This window comes from Solanum pennellii, chromosome 1 (genome assembly GCF_001406875.1).
Source record: "Solanum pennellii chromosome 1, SPENNV200".
Classification (NCBI taxonomy): Eukaryota; Viridiplantae; Streptophyta; class Magnoliopsida; order Solanales; family Solanaceae; genus Solanum; species Solanum pennellii.
The window spans coordinates 98,466,418-98,493,349 of record NC_028637.1 but is presented as its reverse complement, the minus strand read 5'-3'; the positions used below and the strand labels follow the sequence as shown (position 1 = coordinate 98,493,349).

At 35.0% G+C, this 26,932-nt stretch overlaps 4 protein-coding genes and 1 pseudogene across 4 annotated transcripts; 2 read left to right on the top strand and 3 right to left on the bottom strand.

Annotated features, from left to right (window-relative positions):
- Positions 1-1,974: 1,974 nt before the first annotated feature.
- Positions 1,975-2,793, top strand: LOC107008477 (pathogenesis-related protein P2). The gene is made up of 2 exons (XM_015207529.2): positions 1,975-2,288; positions 2,431-2,793. Exons 1-2 carry the CDS (start codon positions 2,022-2,024, stop codon positions 2,593-2,595), a joined length of 432 nt encoding a protein of 143 aa, XP_015063015.1. The 5' UTR covers positions 1,975-2,021; the 3' UTR covers positions 2,596-2,793.
- Positions 2,794-2,948: 155 nt separating this feature from the next.
- On the top strand, positions 2,949-4,361 carry LOC107008476 (PRA1 family protein F3). The gene has a single exon (XM_015207528.2). It carries the CDS (start codon positions 3,167-3,169, stop codon positions 3,821-3,823), a length of 657 nt encoding a protein of 218 aa, XP_015063014.1. The 5' UTR covers positions 2,949-3,166; the 3' UTR covers positions 3,824-4,361.
- Positions 4,362-6,974: 2,613 nt separating this feature from the next.
- LOC107008474 (ankyrin repeat domain-containing protein 50-like) lies at positions 6,975-13,876 on the bottom strand. Its single transcript, XM_027916817.1, has 13 exons — positions 13,581-13,876; positions 13,439-13,501; positions 13,187-13,360; positions 12,250-12,378; positions 10,606-10,745; positions 9,681-9,767; positions 8,600-8,743; positions 8,190-8,330; positions 8,011-8,067; positions 7,830-7,931; positions 7,477-7,647; positions 7,314-7,390; positions 6,975-7,207 (listed from the first exon to the last, which is right to left on the bottom strand). Exons 1-13 carry the CDS (start codon positions 13,645-13,647, stop codon positions 7,120-7,122), a joined length of 1,440 nt encoding a protein of 479 aa, XP_027772618.1. The 5' UTR covers positions 13,648-13,876; the 3' UTR covers positions 6,975-7,119.
- An 801-nt stretch (positions 13,877-14,677) lies between these two features.
- Positions 14,678-21,293, bottom strand: LOC114073919 (heat shock protein sti1 homolog). The gene is made up of 6 exons (XM_027916825.1): positions 18,152-21,293; positions 17,860-17,986; positions 15,440-15,541; positions 15,153-15,317; positions 14,990-15,069; positions 14,678-14,895 (listed from the first exon to the last, which is right to left on the bottom strand). The coding sequence occupies exons 1-6, from the start codon at positions 18,193-18,195 to the stop codon at positions 14,847-14,849; spliced, it is 567 nt and encodes a 188-aa protein (XP_027772626.1). The 5' UTR covers positions 18,196-21,293; the 3' UTR covers positions 14,678-14,846.
- LOC107013204 lies at positions 18,232-26,516 on the bottom strand (annotated as a pseudogene).
- Positions 26,517-26,932: the final 416 nt, after the last annotated feature.

The following is a 26,932-nucleotide window of genomic DNA, read 5'->3' as shown; positions in this document are numbered from 1 at the left end:
CCCATTTGTGATGTGAACCATTTAATATTAATATATTCCATGTGCATCTTCTTTGGCATAATACATTGGCAGCTCCTTACCTCGTCATTTAGATACTCAAATTACGACTTTGTCAAAATATATTACACAATTTTTTAGTTTAGATTTTTGGGAAAAAATTTAATTGTGTTGTTCTGAAACGTCTATTAGGTAAATAAGTGTAATTTATTGGATAACTCCATTTATCTTTGAACATTTTATTTGTAATCAATATGGAATAAATACATTTGTTAGATCATGCTCAATATTTAGTCTAAGTTCTAATGCAAAAGGTTAGAATCCTACTCAACAATATTTGTCATATCATANGAAAAAAATTTAATTGTGTTGTTCTGAAACGTCTATTAGGTAAATAAGTGTAATTTATTGGATAACTCCATTTATCTTTGAACATTTTATTTGTAATCAATATGGAATAAATACATTTGTTAGATCATGCTCAGTATTTAGTCTAAGTTCTAATGCAAAAGGTTAGAATCCTACTCAACAATATTTGTCATATCATACTCAACATTAAGTCTATGTCCTATTTAGCTTTAATAATTGGGTATGAATCCTCTTAAAATTTGTATTTTTGGGTTATTATTAGTATATATCCATCTTGGAACCAATCAACAACTATAATTACTACGTTTCAATCTCAAATAAGTTTATATATAAAATAAAGTAAGAAAAACAATTATCATGTAATATGACATTGCAAACATGACATATGTGTTTGAAACATTTCCATTTCATAAAAAGTGAACCCATTTTTTTTTTTTAATTCAGTTGAAAACTAGATCAAATTGAGGACTACATGGGATAAGATTAGCCTTCTAGAATTACCTAAAATAGAGAGCCAAGAAAATGTACATTTCACAAATTTGCCCTAGAAGACTTTTCTTCAGCAGAAGTTCACAATATTGGCCCTATAGCTTGCCATTACTTGACAATTATTTTAGTAAATATCTCGAGTTTTCAAATCCCAAGTTTTAGAAAAAAACTAGAATTTGGCTGGAATTTTTAAAAAATTTATATTTTATAAAACATTCATAATTTATAATGGATTTCGAGTTTGATGTACAAAAATTATGCCGTTATATACATATTTTATAAAAATTTTATTCGAATTTGTTATATCCGGTGTCACTTTCAATTACAAGTAGTAATAGCAGTTTTTGGTATACAAATCAATGGTATTTTCCTTTTGTTTTCTTCCTTTTTTTTTAAATTCATATTAATTATGTTCGTTGTTATGACTTTTCACGGATTTCATTATAAAATTATAATACTAACTTATGAGCATTTCAATAATTTTTAGAACTTGTAGTTATAAATCATTTTTCTTTTGAAATCAAATATTTTTTTTTAAAATTTATGACTAAAAATATGGCGAAACTCTACCTAAAAATAACTTGCCAAAAATATTTAAAAATTTATAACCAAACGATAGCTAACAAACAATTTTGCCAACTTCTAGACAACATTTGACAAATCAAACGGTAGGTAGGACTAGAATAGATAGTAGAGAAATCGATTTTCTAATATTCTGATAAATATTAACGTCATTTAATTAGATTTTTCTACTTTCTTCTATATGATAGCATGAATATATTGAATAGTAAAATTTGCGCAATTCATGGATTTAATTTCTTAAATTTCATTTTGTTTTCCACATGTCTAATCAGTATAAGTCCATAACTCATATTGAATTGGTCAAATTGATATATATTAAAGCCTTTTCTTTTTCTTTTCAAAGTTTCAATTAATTATACATCTTCATGATTAATTTAGAAATGGAAAATTAATTTAGAGAATATGAGTCATTGAGAGTTCCAGTCTTTCACAACTCCTACATGAAATTAATGGCAATGACTTTTCCAATTTTATGTCTATTATTTTTCCACACTAATCTAACTAGCTAGTGTCCCTATAAATAACACCTATTTATCCTTCGCCATTTCACATAAACCTCACAAGAAATTAAAATTACAATATTTATGGAGAGAGTTAACAAGTTGTGTGTAGCATTTTTTGTCATCAACATGATGATGGCGATGGCCGCAGCGCAAAGCGCTACGAACGTTAGGGCAACATATCATTTGTACAATCCGCAGAACATAAACTGGGATTTAAGAACTGCAAGCGCTTACTGCGCTACTTGGGATGCTGACAAGCCTCTGGAGTGGCGCCAGAGGTATGGCTGGACCGCTTTTTGTGGTCCAGCTGGACCTACGGGCCAAGCTTCATGCGGTAGATGCTTGAGGGTACGCTCATTTTTACACTATCATATAGTCTATACAAGTGTTTTTTCAAAAATTGATGCTTATTAGACATTACACTGTTTATAATATGATTAAAATTATATTTTGTATATAATATTTTCGACCTTCTAAATGACTACTACAGGTGACAAACACAGGAACAGGAACACAAGAAACAGTGAGAATAGTAGATCAATGCAGCAATGGAGGGCTTGATTTGGATGTAAACGTTTTTAACCGATTGGACACTAATGGATTGGGCTATCAGAGGGGAAACCTTAATGTTAACTATGAATTTGTCAACTGCTAAACTTAAAAAAGTGTCATATATCATCATTAATATAATAAAATAATAAACCACGATCTAGATTGATTTCATAGTACGTACTATCTCAAGTTAATAAAAGAGATCGAGTTAGCTTTTAATACTACTCATATATAAAAGCTCTACATGTACTTTATATATCTTCACGATTAGTGAAATAAATCTTATTGTTATTACCATGTACTTCGACTATGATTTACTTTGTGGCGATTCTATTATTAAGAAAATAAATATAACTTTTAAATAACATAATCTTTATATTAAAACGTCGAAAAAGGAAAATTCTTTTTGAAACATACGCAACTAATTAGTGATCCAAGTGACAAATTAATGATGGACATCACTTGATACATGTTGGCCGTAGTCATGGTCATGGCTGTCATGGTTATAAAGCAGGAGGACAATTCATTCTCTCAAGCTGTCTTCCACCTCCATTGTTGAAGCTTCCAATTTCTTAAAGGTATAAAAGGGGAGAAGAAATTCTGAACAAGGAGGAGAATAATCTGAATCTAGCATTGATCATCTGAATCCTTCTTCTCCCCTCCAATACTAACTCATGGCAATTTCTGCAAATCTGTCCAATTATGGTACCCTTCCAACTTCTACCCCACCAGCATCACCACAAACCACACCTCATTCCGCCAGAAAACCACCTCGTCCACCGTTACCACGACCACCACAACCACAACCACAACCGCCGGTGCGGACGTCGACGGTCACTAGATCCGACCCGGCAACACGTCGTTCATGGCGTGTGTTCTTTGACTACAACATTATGTCTCTTCCGTATAACTATTCTGAAGCGATTACCCGGGTGAGGAGGAACCTTAATTATTTCCGTGTCAATTACGCTATGATAATCCTTGTTATTCTATTCATCAGCCTTGTGTACCACCCTATCTCTATGATTGTCTTCTTGGCTATTTCTGTAGCTTGGTTTTACTATTTCCGTGAAGAAGCGATTGTGATTTCGGGAACCCAATTGGATGATCGGCTTGTTTTGGTTGGGTTAGGGTTGGTTACTGTTGTTGCCTTGGCGCTTACTCATGTGGGTCTCAATGTTTTGGTTGCTTTGATTATTGGGTTTTTCGTTTTGGGAATCCATGGGGCGTTAAGGGGAACTGAGGATTTGTTCTTGGATGAGAATGAGGCTGCGGAAGGTGGGTTGCTTTCGGTTGTCAGTGAGGAACAAATCAGGCCTAGTTATAGGTAGTGGATTTTTGATTTGTTGCAGCTTCAAATTATGTGGGAAATTTGAAAGAACAGATTTTGTTAATTGTTCTTGGATTACATTGGCGAAATGCGGGTACTGGAGATCTTTTGTTGATAATTTGGCTTATTTCTGGGGCTGAGTTTGGGTGAACATTTCTAATTTTAGAGCAGATTTGTTGCTTCGAGGTGTCTGTCTGCCTATAAATCGTTAAAGGTGATTCTTTTTGCCTCAACACTGTTTTCGAGTTTAAGTAGGATAGGGTCTATGAATTGGGATTGTTACTTTGATTTGATTATGATGCAAATGAGGGTCGATCAAAGTGCTGCCATTGTAATCAATTAAAAATTTGGCTAGTTTTTGCTGAATCTATGTATTCATTAAGTAATCTTTAGGTCAATTTGTACAATTTTTTATTGCCTATCCGTAAGAAAAGAGTCACATTTCTTCATTTATTTGGTTCCAAGTGTTCTGTTGTTTGGATGAATAAAATCAGCAATTGTGAATGCAAAAAAGCATGATCTCTAGTTTTACCCTCTTTTCAAGCTGTTATCTCAGCTCCTTGTTGCTTCATGTTCACATCGTTATCCATCTTTCCATCTGTTTGAATTTCTCAGGCTTTTATCTTACTGTTCATTTATGCATAGCTAGTTCATAATCTAATCTAGTAGCTTAATGTTGTACCAGTTGGCATTGTGTTTGCAGAGTTAGGTGTGTGATTTGCTATACAATAGATGAATTGTTTTGCCTTTTACTTTGTTTCTGATATTTTGTTCCTTAGCTCTCTCTCTTGCCCTTTTTCGTTCCGCTTGCCAGCAATGTATTATAAGTAGTGTTCTTCCGTAACTATTAACACCTATCAGAGCGATTCCAATGCTGGAATTCAGCTATGAAGGCTCATGCATGACCTTCAAAGGAGTAAGGTGGAATCACTCTTTCTCATGGCTGTGTGATCACGTAGATAAAATCTGGTTGTCATGGGAGTTAGCAACTTGAACTGGATTTATTTTTTAACATGCTACTGTTTCCTTTTAACAGATCCTTGTCAAAAAAATTATAGACCTGATAGCTTATAGCTGAAATTTCCAAGGCATATACAACAAACTAGGGAAATTTCTTGTTATGGTAGCATTCTCAAGTGTTGTTAACCTTCTTTGTTTGTAACTTTGTGTTTAAGCTAATCACGCTCGGAAATAGCTGACTTACTATTACTTTAGAAAGAAATCTAATCCTTTTGCTGTTTATGCTAATATGACATTGCATATGCATGTCCCATGGTCAAGGGAAGACCAAATACATATATATTCATGTTTTTACCTGAATTACATCTGGTTTAACTTTGGTGTATTCAAGCAAGTACCAATGTCTAGCCGCAAAAATATTTTTTTTCGTACAGTTTGGAAGAGGGCAATTTTATAAAAGTTATCATCTTCTGTTACGTTTTTGATTTGTACCTTAATGTCATGTTTAATTGATGTATAATTCCTCAGAAAGAACATTTACTTCAAGTATACTACGTTTGGTTGACATGATCAAGTATCTGCTTAGTTCTATCCAATTGAGAGACAAGACTAAAGAGGAAGAAATATGATATACTCAAAGCGAGATACTGAATTGAATTGAATGTTTTCCGAGAATATACTAAAATGTAGAGCCTTTATGTCCGTGTGGCTTTATCAAATCAATACTACCAGAGATCTCGGGTTTGAGCCCTGGGTATGGAGGATTTCTTGGGAGCGCCACCTCGAATGGGCCTGGCAGTGCAATCTGGATTTAGTCGGGGCTTCAATGCGGGCTCCGGACACTGGGTGGGAAACCAAAAAAAAAGGTTTGATATACTCAACTCAGGTCTCTCTCTGACCTAATTTTACTCAAAAAAGGCTCTATATAATTGAAGGCTCTAGCTTATGCTTTACCGGCAAGGTGTTATGTCAGTTGTCTGTCCGATTGAACCTTTTTGTTTCTTTTTATTATCTTACCTGACAATTCCGGCAGCAACCTTCCTAATTCTGGTGACTGTTCCATTCACACTTTGCTTATTTTCGGTGATCGTACTGGTGGTACTGTACTGATTTCTTTTATCTCTTTTGGTACTGTCTGGTGATAGCAGACCTCGTTTCCAGGACTCTCTATCAGTATCATGACTCTTCAGTAGCTATTTTGGTTGCCAGTGCCTTCTGACATTTTCCTAACAACTTGTTCGATGAATTGCAAGTTGCTGATTGTTCCCGTTTTCCTGATAATCTGCTTTAACATCTCTTTTGAAGTAAGTCCTAGTTTGCAGGAATGAGTCGAAAAGGAAATCATCATTGGTTCTGCCTCCTATTTTCATGAAGAATGGATCTTTTTCATTAAGTATCATTGAAGTCTTAAGTTAGATATTGTCTCACGTTTGACAAGTATTAAATTTGTATTTGACATCAATAAATAGGTGTGTCTTGTATTTATCGAATTATCAAGTCATCACTCTGTACATCTAAACTTTTCGCAGTTACACTAGCTGTTGTTTCTACGTTCAAGCATGTATCATATTGTCTGCTAAATGCAAATGCACAATCAGATGTCATACTGTACAGGTTGCCAGTATTTTGTTCGACTGCAGATAGCAGAGAATATTCACATTGTCACAACAATCATCAATCTGCTACTTGACATTAAGGTAACCTTGTTCAAGTCCTGCTCCGTTTGTGTTGAGCTTGTGAAAAGTGTTAATGTCCAACTGAAATATAATTCCCCTGACATTACGTTGCTGTATTCCAAGACTATTTTAACTGTCGTTATAGCTCCTGTGGCTGTATTTTTACATTTAATTTTTACCTGCATAAATGTTTTCACTTGTTGCAATAACAATCTTCTGTATTGAATAGTTAAGAATAGTTGTTATATTATTTTGCTCATCTTTACCTTTCTGTTTAGAGTGTACATAATTTTGATTTTTGATATCAAAATAACAGAATTTTATCCACTAGAATACTACATTTAGTTTGGTATGATATAATTTTATCCACTACAATACTACATTTAGTTTGGTCAGTTACATGTTAAATATTTTACAGATAATTTTTAGAAGTTCTGTACTTAAATAATATAACCCCAAGTATGGTCCACCAATTAGAAAAAATAAACAGGAATGAAAATAAATTTTGAAAAATTAGGCAAAAGGGAAAAGTTGAGATTAACAAAAATAGTGAGTCTATAAATTGCAGCAGAAAAAATCACTAGAGAGAAAACCATCAAAATACAACTACCAAAGAAAAGGGCAAAAAAAGTGGCTACTTGGTTCTGTCATTATGTGCTTTCTAACTCTTGTATGACACACAACTTAATTCTAGTCCCGTGTCGTGAATTTCTTTAGCAGTCTCAGCATCCCTCTCAGCAACAGCATCCCTGCAATCATATAGAAACTACTCATTAGAATAAGGTTCTTTGATGCTAGAGATATATATCATCTCCAGTTGCTAAATAAAACAACTTAGAGTCTCAACAAGCATACTGTAAAGCTGTTATGAGCTCATCATTAGGGTCGATCTGGATGCCCCTATAGAAAGCATTGGCTGCTTCTTCAAACCTCTGAGAACGAAATATTAGAATATCAGAACACATAGGTATATAATAAGTTGGCAAAATTTGATGCCAGGAGAGGAAGGGGGGCATGCCTTCAATAGACGTAGAGCTGCACCTTCCCGATAATAAGCCTTTGCCAAATCTTGTCCAAGTCTTTTGCAGGCCTTGGCATCAGTTAAGGCAGATTCACCTTGCCCCAGGTGGAACCAACAATCACTTCTACTGGAAAACAGAGTGCCATCAGTTGGATCATAACTGATTGCCTGCAGAGTATCAGCAAACACAAAGTGAGCTCAGTAACTAAAGCATACACATTATTAATTACTTGCACCATTAAGAGGACAACTACTTCATCTCATCATTATCTTCTTTCTTTTTCCCTTTTGTACTGTGGAAGGGGTAGAGTTGGGAATACAGGAAGAATTCAATAAGCCTTATAGGTAACCAGTGTATAAGCATCTTTAGCCGCAGCAAAATCCTTCCTGTCAAATGCCTCGTCTCCCTTAGCCTTTGCATCTGCAGCTTTCTTCTTTGCTTCAGGACTCACCTATAAACGAATCAATCATGCCGATTCAAGATATATATTTAGCACATAAAATCGAAAACATTGACCACTAGTAACAGACCTCCGGTAAATCTTTCTTAGGGCGCTTGTTTGCTTGCCTGCCAGCTTCTGTTATTCCCTGCTATTATCACTATTTAGACAATGAAAACGAAGCAGAAGTTTGCAGGAGAGAAGGAAAGGAAATAGTCACCACTATATAAAACCAGCAGCAATCATCTCACAGAAAGACAAATTAAGTACCTGTTCAGATTTCATAAACTCAATAACTCCATCCACAGTCCATTCACAAACACCCCAAGTATCTGATGTGACGGTCAATAAAGCTTCAACACACTCCCGACTGTCACTTCTAGCTGCAAAATGTATTGGCTTGTAACCATCCTGTAGAGATACCAAAAGTTATTTTTCGATATCAATTAACAGTCCTCAAAAATTGCTAATTGACTTTTCTCCGCGACTTTGCTCAGAAATCAACAAAGTTCATTGATTGAAGTTCTGTGTTTACGATGCACACGAAAATAAAACTTAAAATTGTTTGGAATCATCTTTCCAACAATTGAAAGAAGAAAAATTCCTTGGAAATTTCTTCCAGAATATATTCAAACAACAAAGAAATTAGATTTTTTATGTTAGAATTTCTTTTCAATTACCTGATCAGTGAAATTAGGATCAGCTCCAGCTTGTAATAAGCATTTAACACTTTCTGCATTGCCTTTACGAGCAGCAACGAGCAAAGGAGTCATTTCACCACACCACATTCCTTCACCAGTCATAACATTGACATTAGCCCCTGCCTGGTGGCACAAAAGAAGTCAAGCCTTAAGTAGACAGATGATGATGAGATCAATATATCTCTAAGAGAAATCTTTCATTCTATATTCTATTATGATTTTATCTTAAAAGAATCTTGTTAGTTTCTGACTCTTAGTTTTATCCTAGAAGAGCTTGTTGAATCCCAGAAATATCTGGTGAAATATCCTTTAAGGACAGTTTCTGACATGCCTCAAGCTTTGGTGAATTCCATACATAACATTGGGCTAAACCAGTCATAAAGCTCCTAAAGCTAAGCCTCTCCTACACCTCAGAAACACAAAAAGAGAAAATTGAAAGATAATCAATGTAATATATGCAACATGGAGGATGACACTTGCAGAGAGCTCCAATCGAGTGGCCTCAGTAATTACAACGGGCTACTGCGCATGCTAGAGGAAGAAGCAGTTATACAGAAGTTTATAGTATGACACTTGCAGTTTGAAAGAAACTATAGGATCTTCCAGCAACAAAAGAAAGTAACTGGGAAGCTACTATAAGGAGCATAACGAAAGAGCAGACTAGTACAAAGATTCGAGCACCTAAACTTCTATCCACAGAGGATTTTTTTTGTTGGTATTATAGGCTAGTCAACAATAGCAAGTTTTTTGGTCTGGTAGCTGGTTGATACTATTGTTTATTACCAAAAAAATTAAATTGTGAGTTCCATTAAAGCTCTAACAGAATCAAGTTCATGTGGCTCCCGAATGATCAGAGCAGTTTCCTGTGTTTGATCTAGCACAAATTTTGCATGGTTCCAAAACATAGCAAAGGCATCAAACAACAGCACCATATGTTTTCTGCAACACAACTTCTTGGGGATGCTCAATTGGATTCAGCAATTTAAAGTACATACAGATAAAGAGTAGAACAATCTAATGCATATATACAGTTTTAAGGAGAAAATGGAATTTTATTAACCTTTACTAACAGTTCCACGCAAGGAAAAGAATCGACTGCCACAGCTGCTTGCAGAGGAGACATACCATCATCTCCTACTTGATTAAACTGCACAAAGTAACTTTTTTACACCCATATATAACAAATAAAAATAACACTTCCTAAAAGAGTATTTTCGCCCTGCCCCCACCTCCACCCCCTTCTGCAAACCCATCCTCAAAACAGTAGAGAAAAATGCATCAAAATGAGAAAAAAATACAACCCAGAAAAACTTGACTTTTTTCCACATATTATCAAAATGTGCCCTCTCTAACGAGTAAGAAATGCAAATCAGGTGCTGTAACCAATGAAAAGTTAATTTATATACTATATCTAAGCTAACTTCTTTTTCGCAAAACAAACACAAACAAACAACTATGTGAAACTGAAAAGCATTAAGAAAATGATGAAGTCAATACTTACCAAAAACAGTAAAAGTAAGAGGGAAGGGGGGTGGGGTGTGTGTGTATGAGAAAAGAAGCATGTACAGGCTGGGAGAGAGAACTCTGCACTGTTTGGCAAAGGGAAGAAATTACATAAACTAAGAGTCTGAATACATCAGCGCAACAAAAGTGTGTAAGGACTTGTTTGGTTGTGGAACCACTTCGTCTAAAAGGAAAAACCTTAAGTTGCTGAATAGGGGATACCTTTTTTTTTCTTTTTAGGGGAGGGGAGGGTAGGATGAATCTTTTTTTTAATAAGGATGATGGTGATGTTTGAAACAACGTCTCTCCCTGTTATGAAACAACGATTAACTGAGTAACCCACTAGGAAGCTTTAAGTTATTAGATAGGGAACACTTAAACCACACAACTGCTTTCCACTTTGTCTAGAGAGAATTGTTAAACGAGGACTGGTAATTTTGATTCGAGTTAAGAGGGGGTTTAATAGGTACCAAAGCACTCACATTGGCATGATGATCCAGCAAAACCTTAACAACATCTTTCTGTCTGTGACCTACAGCCCACATAAGTGGTGTGCCAACATCACTTTGCAAATCAATGTCTACACCTATCGACAGAAAGAATTCAACCAATTCAATATGTCCTGCAGACAAAGATAATGAATAATAAAATGTCATTCTATGTAAAGAAGGATGATAAATAGAAAAATGCATGTAGCCACACACATGTGTATGCAGGACACCACTATAAATAATAATATAGGAATAAAGCATGACATGTTGATTGATTTCTCTCATTGTTTTACCAATAAAGAATTAAAAGCCGACACTAAGATCTCAACTACTGATATCCATTAGAACATGATTAGATTCTCAATTCAGATTGAGTGGCAGCAAAGAAAAATAAACCTGCAAATATATTTTCATTTGTGGTGTTTCTTTCATGTGCTTATGTTCATTATACCCCATTCACATTCATATTACTTGTAAGAGTAAGGCACTGAGAATGAAGTAGCTATGGAAGTACTCTAATGAAAAAAATAATCTATGGGGCACTGCCCTGCTTTCCTTTCTTCCATATGGCCCACCAAATGCATGTTAGGTTGGTCTTCCACCATTCTTTCGTCATCGAGTTAACTTAGATGGATCTTCTTCATGTTCATGATACGATTTTATCAGTAGAGACAAACAAAAAAAGGAGACACAGAAATTTTGACTACATTCTAACTTGAATGAAAATCAGTCAGCTTTCTTACTACATTTTTATTGACATGATCATCCAATCCTGCTTAAATTACAATAGCAGAATACATATTTGCGTTACAGTTCTTTGAAGCTCTATTAATCTAGGGTCATTTCAAGTCATTGATTGAGGAAAAATAAGATGTAGCATCGTCACAAAGAAAGGAAAGAAAAGGCGAATAAAGCAAGAAAGACCAAATGTTCAGGGAATTCAAGTCTCTACAAATTTAGTTTACAATTTAGCATAACATTTCCAGCAAAACAGAAGCCAAAGTTAGGTTTTCAACAGCTGAAAGTAGAAAAGTCACCTGAAAACATGCAGCAAATAGAAAACAGACCCCATCCCACCCTATCCATCTCTGCTTCTTACTGCTAATTATAACATTATTTGGTTACCTTTTCTGCGTTTATTTGCTTAAGATAAGAACTTTGATCATTCATCATGGTTTTAGTTCTTACTCTCCAAAACTTGCTCAAATCACAAATTCCACAGATTCTAGTGGATTTCATGTTGTTTACCGACGAAAAACCATTTTGAAGTACACTTTTTGAAGAACTGTTGAAGAGAAACCAGTAAGAACCTTCTTTATAACACATTGCATAAATATAATATCCAAGTCTTGAAGCATTGCCTTTCCCGAGCTAATGTTGGTCTCTTCCTCCCTTGATTTGCTTAGGTTTTACAACTGCCCTCAGATAGTCTGCTGTAACTTTTGATCAGTTCTTCCATTTTCTCCTCACTATGGATGGCAAAAAGCCAGAGAGCTTAGCCCCAATATATATATGTTTTGTCCTAAACTGTACAAGAGCTAGGTTAAAGTAATTAAATGCATATGAACCCAGGACTCTTTCCCAGACACAATTAGAAGCTTCAATCACTTCTACTAAAGAAGAGGAAAAACCTACCATTTCTTGCAGCATTATGCAAAGCTGCCCCTGAGGTGCTGAGTATTGCAGGTTCTGCACCCTTATCTATGAGGTACTGGACAGTAGCAGTGTGTCCGTGCCTAGCAGCATTAAGAACAGGAGTCTCACCTACGAAGAAATAATATATATTAAGAGCAATATCACTTTCAGCTCATATCAATCAATCAACAAGAGCTTCAATCCCAAACAAGTTAGAATCTGTAATATGAATCCTCCATATATTCTGCTGTATTTGAGTCTACCATTCCTATATTGGCGAACAAATTGTCTTTCAAAGCAAATTAAAGGTTTTAAAGAACTTGAGGTTCCCAAAATTCATATGCTTGTCCTACCAAGACTTGATGTAAATATACAACTAAGCCTTGATCACCATGAATTAGTATCACCTATGTGTATCATTTGCATCTATTGTTTCGTATGCTAGCCAAGTCCGTGTTGATTCTTAAAGATTTAAGATCGATTTAGATAACCTCCCTCCCTTGTTATTTTAGCTTTACCTTGTCCCTTTTTTAGCACCTTCAATTATCATAATTGTCACACCTACATAGGTGCATTTGGAGGCCTGCATAGGACACAACCAAACCATAACCGAAGTCCTTCTCACATGTGTACTACTTGCATAATGTGATTATTTCTAATTTTTATAGAATCTTGTAGGATTGCACATTGATTTAACGTCGGCATTTTTAAAATATTCATTTTGTTGACAAGCCGAGCACATCATAAGTTCAACATTCATTCCCATATAATGTTGCTGGTCTCACAACTACTCCCTAGAACTTGCCTTCCAATTGTTACAATGTTGAAAAACTAAACTTAAATAAAAGTTAGTTTCCAATACAAAATATACACATTATTCAAAACTTCCAACTCACCCATCATTAGAAAACAATATACTAGAAGATAAAGTGAATACCTTCTTTATCTCTTTCATTGACATCCATCTTCAAATCATCTACCAAGTACTTGCACAAGTCAATTTTTCCTTCCCCAGCGGCAAAGTGCAATGACCCTCTTTTCTCAGCATCCTTTACACCCGCCACCGTAGCGGCCAACCCTTTCCCATCATGATCTAGTCCCTTTGCCAATTCTGTGTTTCACAATATAATCATCAAAATAATAATAAAAAAAAAACAGGAAAAATAGTGTTTTCAATTGAAAAACCTACTCTTGAAAAGCTCAACATCCCCTGCACAAGCAGACTCCAGAAACGCCAAAACCTGTTTTTGAGCTGCTCAAAACAATTTCACGATTCAATACCATTACAGTATTTGAAGAAAGGAAAAAGAAGTGGAAGAATGAATCGAAACCTTCAGTAAGAGGAGCAGGTAAGTGGAAGAATGAATCAAAACATACGATTTCGTATTCCATTTCCATAACTGAAGAATTTTTTGCAGAAACTAACCAACTCAAACACAGGGGAAAAAACGGACCGACGGTTTTGCAGTTTGTTTGTTACACTAAATGACAAAAACTCCAGCTTCGGAAAAGCATTACAATTCAAATTATAAGCGGGTCGTTTTGTGGCGTCTAAAAAAATAATGCTAAATAGAATGTATTAGTTATGATGCATTATTTGGTTTAGTGTATTAGTATGCATGGTATAAAAATATCCTTCATAATTACGGTGAAAAAGTGCTTTTTGGGGGTGCCTTTGCATTACTAATGCGTAGAAATCAATAATATTAGTAGTACACTCTTCGATAGATTTTAGAGTATAGCATAAAAAAGTTAATACATGCATTCTTTTTGCTAATCAAGGTGAAACAAATCAAAGTAGTACCGGGAAGGAAAAACAGCACTTTTAAAAATATGCAATGATTGTAACGTCACCAACAAAGTGTGATCACCTAAACATTGTACATAACATATATCAAAAGTCAAAGACTACATTAATAGCGTAATATTACAACAAACACGCTACTCTAGGCTATCACCAAACCAAACACTACATGAACAGGCTAATACTAGGACAAGACTCGATTAACTATCGATCTTCTAACCTTTTCAATGACCTTCACACCCTCTTAGATGAAGTCATATCCTCATTAAACTTGAAGATGAAACATATCTTGTCTAATTACTTCTCTTAAATACCCCTCACTGAGGCATTTGCCGTATCTCCTATTCACATGTTCCAAATCTAGAGACGGCAATTGAGCGGGCAGCTTTGAACATGTGCGTGTGCGCGGTGCGAGCAAACTAATTTTTTTGTTGTTGTTGAAAAAAACTCTGCAGGTGCGAATAAGTTCTCATTGTTGTTAATAAAACTACTTGCATGAGAAATTCATTTTGTTCTTATTTATTTTTTCTCTCATCCTTCCATTATATATCTATATATGATTTCTCCTTTTTTGCTTTTATAAATAAAATTAAGAAAATGCATAATCCCAAGCATGAAAACAAATAACAGAATGAAATAAATCATTAACGCAGAAGGAAAAAGTTGAGATTAACAAAAACAGTGAGTATAAATTGCTGAAGATGCAACAGAACAAATCACTAGAGGGCAGGCAAAACATCAAAATGATCCATCAAAATGTGTTCTTTCTACAGAATTTAATGTGCTTTCTAACTTATACTTGTTCCGTGCCACGAAATTCTCTACCAGCCTCAACAGCTTCCCTGCAATCATATTAGTACCTCACAACAATGAGAAAAACTTGGATACACAAACTCATTTGCTAAATGAAAGAGCTTCAAGTCTCAACATGCATACCTGAAAGCAGTTACGAGCTCCTTACTTTCAGGATCGATCTGTACGCCCTCATAAAAAGCATTGGCTGCCTCTTCAAACCTCTGAAAATGAAATACATTAGAATATCAGAAAATAATAGGTATACAAGTTTGCAAAATTTGTCTCCACGAGAAGAAGGGCATGCCTGCAATAGACGTAGAGCTGCACCATGCCGATAACAACCTTTTGCCCAATCTGGTCCAAGTTCTCTGCAGGCCTTGGCAACAAAGACTTCTATTGGAAAACAGAGTGCCATCAGTTGGATCAAAATTGATTGCATGCAGAGTACCAGCAAACACAAGTGAGCCCCCTAAGTGATGCATACACATTATTTATCAGTCTAATACATATGCTTGCATCAGGAAGAGGATAACTACTGGGGAAGGGGTAGAGCTGGACATTTAGGAGGAATCCAATAAGCCTAATAGGTACCTGTGTATAAGCATTTATAGCCCTAGGTAAATCATTCCTCTTAAATGCCTCGTCTCCCTTCGCCTTTGCGTCTGCAGCTTTTTTCTTTGCTTCAGGAGTCACCTACAAATCAATCAATTATGCCAATGCAAGATGTTTAGCACTAACTGGTAAACTGTTTTCTCCAACACAAGGTTCTGAGGTAATTCAAATGAAAGAGATCCATACACTAACGAAAAGCATAAAAACATATTGATACTCTGTGCAATTTGAAGGAAGCTGAAACAGGAGTCTGGAACCACATCGTTGGTATAATTTCACGACTATAAGATAAACTTTATGCATCTTGAAGCCCTATGATCACTGTGTCAGTACCGTAAGCAACAACCTTGTTCATTGGACTTCTTGAAGACATTAATTTCATGCCCCAGATGCAGTGTTTATTATGTTATTTACTACATATATTTGCACATGCAAATTCAATTGTCTTCTACATGTTTCACAAGATGTATTATCATATTCACAGGGAGAGATTTCCAATTTTTCGTCAAGAGTGCTTAACTAGAAAAAATGCAAGAACAGAAGTTAACATATACACAAGTAAAATATATACTCACTTTGTTCCATTTTCAGAAATGGTTTACTTTTGTGCCATAACTACCCTTTACTTAGAGGTGGCAAATTGGATATGGAGTTGAGCAAAAATGGACTGGATTGCAATCCATCCATATAAATATGGGTACAATATGGCTTGAATAAAGGCATAATACATAAATGTACCCTTTAATTTGGCTTTAAATCACATTTATGCCCTTCAACTTTGGATCTGCACAAATAGACACTTAAACTTGTATAAAGTTGAACAAATAGACACGCATGTCCTACATGTCGTCCTACATGTCATTTTTTGTCCTACGTGGTGTCCTACGTGTATTGCGCCATGTAGAACTCATGTGTTTATTTATTTAAAAGTTGGATAGTTAAAGTGTCTGTTTGTGCATTATGAAAGTTGGAGGTCAAAGTTAAAATTTGAAGTCAAGTTTAGGGTCTAATATATGTATTATGCCTTGAATAAAAGGGTTTCAACCCACTTTAATATCCTAAAGCCAATGTATAAATTTCATCGGTACAATGTAAAAAAAAATAAAAATTCATACCTTAAAGAATCTTGCAGATTTTTTCAACCCCAAAGAGCAAGAAATAATACAAAAGAGGTTTTAAAAAAGAAAAGAAAAATCCAAGATCCCCACCCCCACCCCACACCCCACACCCACACATACCAAAACCCAATAAGGAATTAAAAAGAGAAAAGAAAGCACACAAATGAAAAACACTATGCTCTGTCTTACAAGTTTTAACAATGGAGATAATCTTTCAGCAAACCAGACTTCACTGCCATTCTTCACAAATCTATACATATCTAAAAATAATGTTGAAATATATATATATATATATATATATATATATATATATATATACACATATTAAGTTTTGAACTTATATGTTATCGAAAAAAATAGAATCTTGAACTCATCCAATTAAAATTTTGAATCCGTCTCTGCTATGCTATTCTAAACTTCTTTCTTGTGGAGACTACAAAGATCCAAAACTATTCCATATATGTTGGTTTCCACCAAGCTTTAAAATTTAGCTGATTGTTAGCTATCAAATCATGCTGTTGTTGTTATTGGATACCTGCAGTTCAATCAAATTCCTTTTTCTTTTCTGAAAATAAAAATGCCTATCAAGTTGATATTAAAGCTTAACTATTTAGTCTTCCTACATAATAAAGGATTGATTCTGCATATTAACCAAACAAATGTTAGTAGATACATGCACGATAACCAACAACAACACAGCCTCCCCTTCCATATCATAATTTACATATCATTTTACTCAAGTATTTAAGATTTTAAAAAAAAAGGGAAGGAAAAAAAAAGACTTTTCTGCTTCTTCGTCTCATTATTTGTAATGAGACTTCTAGTATTATATTTTTTGCCTTTATTCACTCAAGCAGCAGCAACTATGCTTCTTGAGAAATGGTAACTTTTGGGAGAGGTACTGGTCTTTGGCGTGGTCTGGAGGCCGAGGGATCTGTTATTGTGTTATTGGATCTATATAGATACCCATTTTGTCCATATTTTTATGAAATTTTAAAAATAGGCCAAAACCCATATTTACCCAATTAAAGTATAAGTGATCCAACTCAATAAATCTGGGTTAAATGAATTGATCTCGTCAACATGGGCTGAAATTGCCAGCACTATCCTTACTATAGAAGCTTATTCATTTCTGTTAGATGATTACTATCACAAGGATAAAACTAGCAAAGCCTGTGATAATATTCCACTTTCTTGACATTATACAAAAAGGTAAATTAAAAAATACTACTCATGTACAATTTGATAACAAACTGAAAACAGTGATCACCAATTACAGACCTCAGGCAAATCTTTCTTTGGAATAACACGTTCTTGCTTCAAGCCCTTAAATTCATCCTCCAGCCTCGTAAGTAGACATCTTAGAATAGCGCCATAGTTTTCTTCCCCCAGCTTCTGTACTTTCCTGCTATTATCACATTTTAGACAATGAAAAGGATGCAGAAGTTTGCAGGAGAGAAGGAAAGGAAATAGTCGCTTACCTAGCCAGTACCAATATCTAAAACCAACTCTGAGTTCAGGCAGCAGACCAAAACCAGCAGCAATTTATCTTACAGAAAGACAGATTAAGTACCTGTTTTCTCCTATAATCAGATTGCATAAACTCAATGACTCCATCCACACTCCATTCAGGAACACTCTGAATCTGTAGTGTTACGGCCAATAAAGCTTCAACAGCTGCCCGATTGCCTCTTGTAGCTGCAACATGTATTGGCTTATTACCATCCTGTAGAGATAGCAGAAGTTAAATTTCAGTATGAATTACCAGTCTTCAGAAATTGCTAATTGATTTTTTATTTCCAGCGACTCTGCTCAGAAATTAACAAAGTTCATGATTGAAATTCTGAATACCAGGGAACCCATACAAATGTATGTTAAGTACAGACACTGGTCGCTTATTTAGATCAGAATGAATCAGATATTACTATATTAAAGATACAGTAGACCAGGACAAAAAGAAGACTCCCAGGTCCATCAAGTCATATCTGTAGAGGTATCACACATAATACACCAGCTCTTACATCTATAGATGTTGGTTCTCACTGGAATGCAGACGGCATGAGACAATTGAGCATAATACTTCAGCAAACAGTAATCTGTAAGATAGCTTCACAGACATATTACAGAATGCAGCAAAGCAAAGCACTATCTGCACTTTCTTCAGCTAAATTATCTGAACCCCAGATCGGACCAGCTGATCTGTCACAACCCCAAAGAAACAGGTCTCAGTTTACCTCTATACCTGTCTGAAATGTTATTTCAACCACGATAGAGAAAAGTATCACTTTAATTCAGCCCAGATATCTTAGTAAACCCTTTGGCAAAAATGAATCTGAAAGAGAAGCACTCTATTGGAAAACTCAGATCTCCCGGGAGAGGAAGTATCACTATTTTTCATGTTATTCATCTTTCCTTTTCAAATATTTCAGTCACGAAACTGAAATACATTACAAGATTACCATTGAGGAGAAAATTCTGTTGTTGTCTGTCAAAGTAATTCATAAAATGAATCTGACACAAAGAGAACACTGTTGGAAAACTCAGATCTGCCAAAAACAGTGCAACGATTGCCGGAAAGTGCTTGAAATCTGGTATAAAATATACAAATCATTTTGAAATCAAGAAAGGAGTAGACCCTTGAACAAGAAAGCCGCCAAAAAACTGGCCGGATCAGGCTTGCACACCGGTTATGGTTTGGTTGCAGGGAGACATTGTACCTCTTAGTGTTTGTTTCCGCACAACACTAATGAAAAGTATAACTACCATATGAGGAGTCACCAAAAGGACACAGAACTATGCAAGTTAGATCTGATGAGTCACCATAAGAGTCAAAGACATACGGTGCTACACCACTCAGATATGAGAAAGTAGTTAAAAGAAAGATGCACAACGCTAAGCGAAAATCAGATATGATAAATTAGTTAGCGGAAAGATGCATGGTGCTACACAAATCAGATATGAGAAAGTAGTCACCGAAAAGATGCACGATGCTATGCAATTTAGATATGAGAAAGTAGTCACTGAAAAAATGCACGGTGCTACACAAATCAAATCTAAGAAGCCACTGAGAAGAAGCACGGTGACTACTTTCTTTGTCTCGAATGCTTCTCAAGTTAGTCCTTCTCAGCATGATTTTTCTTCCTGCATATAGATTGACCCAACTTTTGCTATCATAATCATTGGCTAGACGGGCAACATGTATGGGTTATAGCTGCCCACCGGCAGCGAAAGCTTTTTTATTCTCAAAACCGTGTGAGATATATAGGAGAAAAATATTATTGAATTGCATCTCTATATCATTACACTCAGATCCTATTAATAGATACTATATTACAATTTTATCAAAGTCGGATTCTATATACTATTCATGTTCCTATTCATATTCTAACAAAAATGGTCAGGTTTACAATTTCTTATAGAAGGTAGTTAAGAAACCACAATTTGTAAAATATGTAGACCCTAATCTTGGTTTTATTTGTTTTCTGATTGACAACCCCGTTTCAACCAGATATTTCTTCTTTGTGCCAGATCTCTCATGCATACCTTCATAATGAGCTCCAATCTCTTGTTATACTACATGATGAAGGATCATAAGTTGTGGGTGAGACATCTTCTCATTACTCAAATTTGTATTAGTATCTGTTAGTTGATTTACATATGCAAGTATTGAAGTCAAATATTTTTCTCAACATAATTATTGACCAGTGACCCAAAGGGGTGGTTTGGTTTAAAGACAAATTATGTTGGGATTAGTTATGATGGGTAAAGTTATGCTGAGATTATTTTTTATTGGCTGTTTGGTTTGTCATATTCAAATTATATACATGGCATAATTTCTAAGAATAACCTATTTGTTACAAAAACGCCCTCCATTTTTATTTACTTTTTTATACTTTCTTTGCAAGCTTTACTTAATCACTCTTAAACAAAAAAAATTCATCGTATTTATCTTAAATATTTTTTGTGTGTGCATCTCATAATTATGCCATGTGTTCTTTAACATAAAACATCCATCTTATTTAGCTTAAAAATAAAACTTTCATCTTAAGTTTGTTAAAGTAAAAAAGATTTAATTGTTGATGTCACTTCATTTAAGCACATATCACTCATACATAGTAAAAATTATATTTATAGTGTAATTTTTTAATTAAAAAAATAATCATAAAAATAACAAGTAGCGAAGGTTGCATGTAAAAGTGATGTATAAATGAGGGTGTATATTTGGGGGGGGGGGGGGAGTTTTTGTTATTTTACATTTTTATCCCGGATAGGTTATCCTGAGATTAGTATTCCACCCACAAGTAGGGATAACTTATCTTAGTCATAATTATTAATCCTGGGATGAGTTATCTCCCACTTCATAACCAAACAAAGAATTAAGGGGTACTAAAAACTTATCCTGGGATTATTTTTCTTTGTCCATCACACCACGACCCCTTTGATTATTAGTTCTCACTCTAGGTCCAGGTTTAAGAACATATTCCCAAACCGAATATGCATGAGCATGTCAAATCTGAAAAGTGGGAAGTAGACTATAAAGTGACAGTAAGGAATACGATTCACATGTGCTTGCAGATAAACAAAACACACGAAAATAAAACTTAAAATTGCTTGGAATCATCTTCCAACAATAAAATGAAAAAGGATCCCTTGGAAATTTATTCCAAAATATATTGAAACAACATAGAATTTATATTTTGTTAGATTTTCTTGTCAATTACCTCATCAGCAGAATTAGGATCAGCTCCAGCTTGTAGTAAGCAGTTAATAATTTCTGCATTACCATTATTAGCAGCAATGAGCAAAGGAGTTGTTTCACCATACCTTGTTGCTTCACCAGTCTTAATATTGACATTAGCCCCTGCCTGGTAACACAAAAGACGTTCAGCCTTAAGTAGACAGATGCGGCGCTTAACCAAGCAACATTGCAAATACAAAGCAAAATGGAAAAATTGAAAAAGACGATTCTCATATGTGAAATAGGTGTTTGGCTACAAATCCTTTTTTTTTGTGAGCTTAACTGATCTATCCTTGTATAGCTTGCATCTTCTTGATGCCTTGAAATGAATCTACTTACTTCATCAAAAAAAAAAAGTGAAATGGGTGTTTGTGTTCCCGTAAACAACACTTCCAATTTGGTGTGGCATATGTAAAAATTGCTTGAGTAGATATAATTTTATGTTTTTACCAGTAAACCATCTTTGAATATGTAAAGCAATGTAAAGGATGCCTTACTTAATGGACCATCTTGGATTAAGTCTTCATTTCGACAAACCACGCTCAAAGAAGATATATAAGAACCAAACGTGCTACTGTGCAAGGTGTACTCTGTATTTACAATAGAGTTTAAAAGTAGAACATATAACTTGTGCCAAACAATAGGTAACCAACAGGCGAGACTCCACAGACTCCTCTCTTTGCAAGTACAACCCTACATACTTTGAATTCCATTCACTTCTCATTTCATGGAACATTTCTTTTGGGCTAATATCACTTTTAATCACTTCTTAAAGTCTGATTTTAGTCCAATGATATTTGATTACGCACATTTTTTAAGCAAAAATAAATAAGCAAATTAAACATTCATTTAGCTGAATTGTGCTAGTCAACAGTAGCAAGTTTGTAGTCTGATAGCTGGTAGTTAACATGTTGTAATGGGGGTCCATTTCAGCTTTTTTTTGATACTTGTACATAACTCACTCTTGGTTAATAAAATTGTGTTTTACTACCAAAAACAAATAAAATTGAGAGTTTCAGGAAAGGTGTATTAGAATCAAGTTTCACATGGCTCCTGTATGATCAAAGCAGTTTCTTGTGATTTGATCTAGCATAAATTTGCATGGTTCCAACACATAGCAAAGTGCAGAATGATAATGCATCAAACAACAGCACCACATGTTTTCTGCAACACAACTTCTTGGAGATGCTCTATTGGATTCAGCAATTTAAAGAACATATAGATAGACTAGAACGATCTAACGAATATATACAGTTTTAAGGAGAAACTAGAATTTTATTGACCTTTACTAACAGCTCCACGCAAGGCAATGAATTGGCTGCCACAGCTGATCCCAGAGGACACATATTATCATCTCCTGTTTGAGCATCAAACTGCACAAAGTAACTTTCTTTAGACCATACGAACAAATAGAAATAACATTTTCTAAAAGAGTATCCTCACCCCCACCCACTCCCCTTCCGCAAACCCATCCTCAACAGTAGAGAAGAATGCATCAAATGAAATCTAAGTTGCTCGGACTCTTCACTTTTGGTTCCGTGCCCGCGTCGACATGACATGGGTGTGGGATCCGTGTCCGATTTGGTCAACCGATTTTGGGCACTTTGACCAAAATCGATAGGAAATTCTGGACAGTTTTAATGATTTCTGTAATCTATACAAAAGCTAAGGTGAAACTGAAGAAAATTGAATACCTTTTATATAGAAATTTCTATGTCACTCTCTCTAACGAGTAAGAAATGCATAACAGGTTCTGTATGTGAAAGAAAAGTTTGTCTTAAGTTGAACACCAAAAAAAAGCTAATTTATATACTACATCTAAGCATTAAAACTTCTTTTTCGCAACACCAACACTAACAAACAACTAAGTGAAACTGAAAGGCATGAAGAAAATGGTGAAGTCAATACTTATCAAAAACAGAAAAAGAAAGAGGTGAGGGGGATGAGAAAAGAAGCCTAGGCAAGTTAGGAGTGGAAACTCTACACTGTTTAGCAAAGGGAAGAAAGTACATAAAACAAGAGAAGAAAGAAAGAATCAACATCTATTAATTGGTCACCTTTTGAATAGATCAGTGCAAGAGAAGTGTAAGGACTTGTTTGGTAGTGGAAACACTTCATCTAGAAGGCAAAAGCTTAAGTTGTTAGAGAGGGAATACTTTTATTATTTATCAAGACGCCTCCTCACATGTGGCTAGACTCTTTTTGCCTTTTGAAGGGAGGGAGGGGGGTGAAATTTGTTTGGATAAGGGTGGTGGTGATGTTTGAAAATAACCTCTCTCCCAGTTACAAAACAATTATGAACTGAGTAACCCACTTGAACCATACAACTGTTTTCCACTTTGTCTAGTGAGAATTGTTAAAACAATGGTAATTTTGATTTAAGAAAAAGAGGGGTTTAAAAAGGTAACAAAGTACTCACGTTAGCAAGGTGTTCAAGCAAAAACTTAACAGCATCTTCTTGGCCGAGACCTGCAGCCCACATAAGTGGTGTTCCAGCATCACTTTGCAAATCAACGTCTACACCCTTCGACAGTAACAATTTACCGATTCAATATGTCCTGCAAACAAAGACAATAAAAATAAAATGTCATTATATGTAAAGAAGGATAATAAATTGAAGAATGCATGTAGCTACACACATAACAGTATGCAGGACACCACTATAAATAACAATATAACAATTAGGCATGACATGCTAATTGATTTCTCTCATTGTTTTACCAATTAGGAGATTCAAAGGGTAGCAGGTTTTTTCAACACCATTGGGCAATTTAATGGACTGGAAAGGGGTCAAGACATTTTGTGGCGATTGGAGAAGCAGTTTTAAGGTGTTGTGCATACAACTTCCACACCAATCAGCTTCAAAGTCACCAGCCATGGAGAGGAATCTGGAAGTCAAAAATCCCACACAAAGTGACATGTTTTTTGTCTGGTTATTAGCCAAAGAAGTTGTACTAACTGAAGACAACTTAAAGAGCAGGGGAATACCATTAGGTTAACCATTTTTTCTCTACACTGCAAATCACTGCTAATTATGGAGATTGATAATTCCTGAATCTTAAGGATATGTCATGGACCATGCCTGCCAAGATTACAGAAGCAATCCAGAATTGGGAGGAACCAGGAAAGAAATCCAAGAACAAAGATTAGATAGAGCATTATCCAAGCTAGTATATGGTGGGGAATATGGAAGGAATATAACTCTAGAGCTTTTGATAGTATGTAGAATAGTTATGCAAAAATTCAGAGAATTGTCCCAGCTAGTATAAAGTGGGCAATATGGAAGAGAGCTTTTGATAGTATAAAGAACAGTATGCAAGAATTCAAACTAAATTGTCATATGCTACTATGATTTTGGTATAATAAGTTATACTCAAATGATATTACCTCCATAATTGATTTACTACACTCAATTTAGTAAAAGATAAAGAGGATTTGAAGTACAAGTTGTAAATATTGGCCATTGTCTTTTGAGGAATATACAAAGTTATCAGTTTCAAAAATAAAATAAAATTGTATATTCTATAATATGACATTTCTCAACACAGTTTTATCTTTTCATAGTCCTTAGTCCAAAACAACTTATGTCGGTCGAAAATCCCATCAATTAATATTAAACGATCAAAAATTCAAAAAATTTATTGACTTTTTTGTCTAAAAAGTTCAATGTACAAGAGCTACAAGGTTACAGCAATTAAATGCATATGAACCCAGGACTCTTTCCCTGACACATATAGAAGCTTCAACCACTTCTACTAACGGAGAGGAACAACCTACCATTTCCTGCAGCATTATGCAAAGCTGCCCCTGAGGTGCTGGGTGTTGCAGGATCCGCACCCTTTTCTATGAGATACAGGACAGTAGCAGCGTGTCCTTCCCTAGCAGCAAAGAACAGGAGTCTGACCTATGAAGAAATAATATATATTAAAAGCAATATCACTTTCAGCACATATCAATCAATCAGTCAACAAGAGCCTCAAATCTCACAAGTTGGAATCAGTAAATATAAATCCTACATATATTCCCGCTGTATTTGGGTTTACCATTCCTATATTGGCAAATATATCGTCTTTCAAAGCAAGTTAAGGGTTTTCAACGACTTGAGGTCCCCTAAGTTCATATGCTTGACATACCAAGATTTAATGTAAATATACAACTAAGCCTTGATCACAACAAACTAATCACCTATATGTATCATTTGCATCTATTGTTTTGTATTCTAGCCATGTCCGTGCTGATTCTTAGAGATTTTAGATCTTTTGAGATAACTTCCTACTCTTGTTATTTTAGTCAAAAGATCACTTCCCACTCCTGTTAGTTTAGTTTTACCCTGTCCCTTTTTAGCACCTTCAATTATCATAATGTCACACCTGCATAGGTTCACTTGGAGGCCTGCAAAGGACACAGTCAAACCATTACCAAAGTCCTTGTCACATGATCTAATTGAGGTGTTAATCTTGTGTGATTGCACATTGATTTGACATTGGCAGTTTTACTATACTCATTTTCTTGACAAGTTGAATGCATCAGAAGTTCAATAGTCATTCCCATACAATATCCTCTAGAACTTGCCTTCCCAATTGTTTCTAGTTAGGTGTCTTTTTTTTCTTTTGCATCAATTTTTTTGTATTCTAAACAAGAACACAATAGTAGAAAATACCTTCTTTATCTCTTTCATTGACATCAATCTTCAACTCCTCCACAAGTACTTGCACATCTTAAGTTGTCCTTCCGTAGCGGCAAAGATCAACCGCCCTCGTTCTTTACCATCCTTCACAGACGCCACGGTAGCAGCCAAACCTTTCCCAAGATCCAGTCCCTTTGCCAATTCTGTTTCACAACCATCAACCGAGACCCATAATAAAAAAGGAAAATAGTGTTTTCAATTCTTGAAATTTGAAAACTCACTCTTGAAAAGCTTAATATACCTGCACAAGCAGCCTCCATTAACTTGTTAACCTGTTGTTTAACTGTTCAAAACAATTTCAAGATTCATATATATGTTAAAATAACACAGTTGCATTATTTGAAAAAGAATTGGAAGAATCAAAACCTTTATCAAGATGAGCATTAAGAAGCCTCGAGAATCTCTGGTTTTCGTCTTCCATAACTGAAAACAGAGAGAAGAATTATGGGTTCTCGGTAGAAACTTGTGCCCAAAAAAAATGGAAGAAGGGTTTTGGAAAAAGAGAGGGAAAAAACAGAGCAAGGGTTTTGCAAGCAGTTTGTGATCTTTTATATACCAAAAAAATACATGCACTTAAAATTTGGCGGAACTACATGGTGGGGTTGTTATTAAATTACATCTTTACCCTCGTCACCTTGTTTGGATGACTGTTACTTAAATTATATTATATCGTATTGTTTAAATCAGTCAATTTGGTAAAGATGAAAAAACTTATTTTACGTAACATCAGATTTGGTGTGATCGCTTTATTATCTTGATACTTTTTTTTTCATTTTGTCTTTATTTATTACTAGATAAATTATTCTCGCTTCGCGCGGAAATTCAATATCACAAAATTTATAAAATAATACTTAAGACCTATCATTCATCAAAACTAAACAATTATAACAAGATTACGTAGTAACAAACATTAATTGTGTAACAGAAAA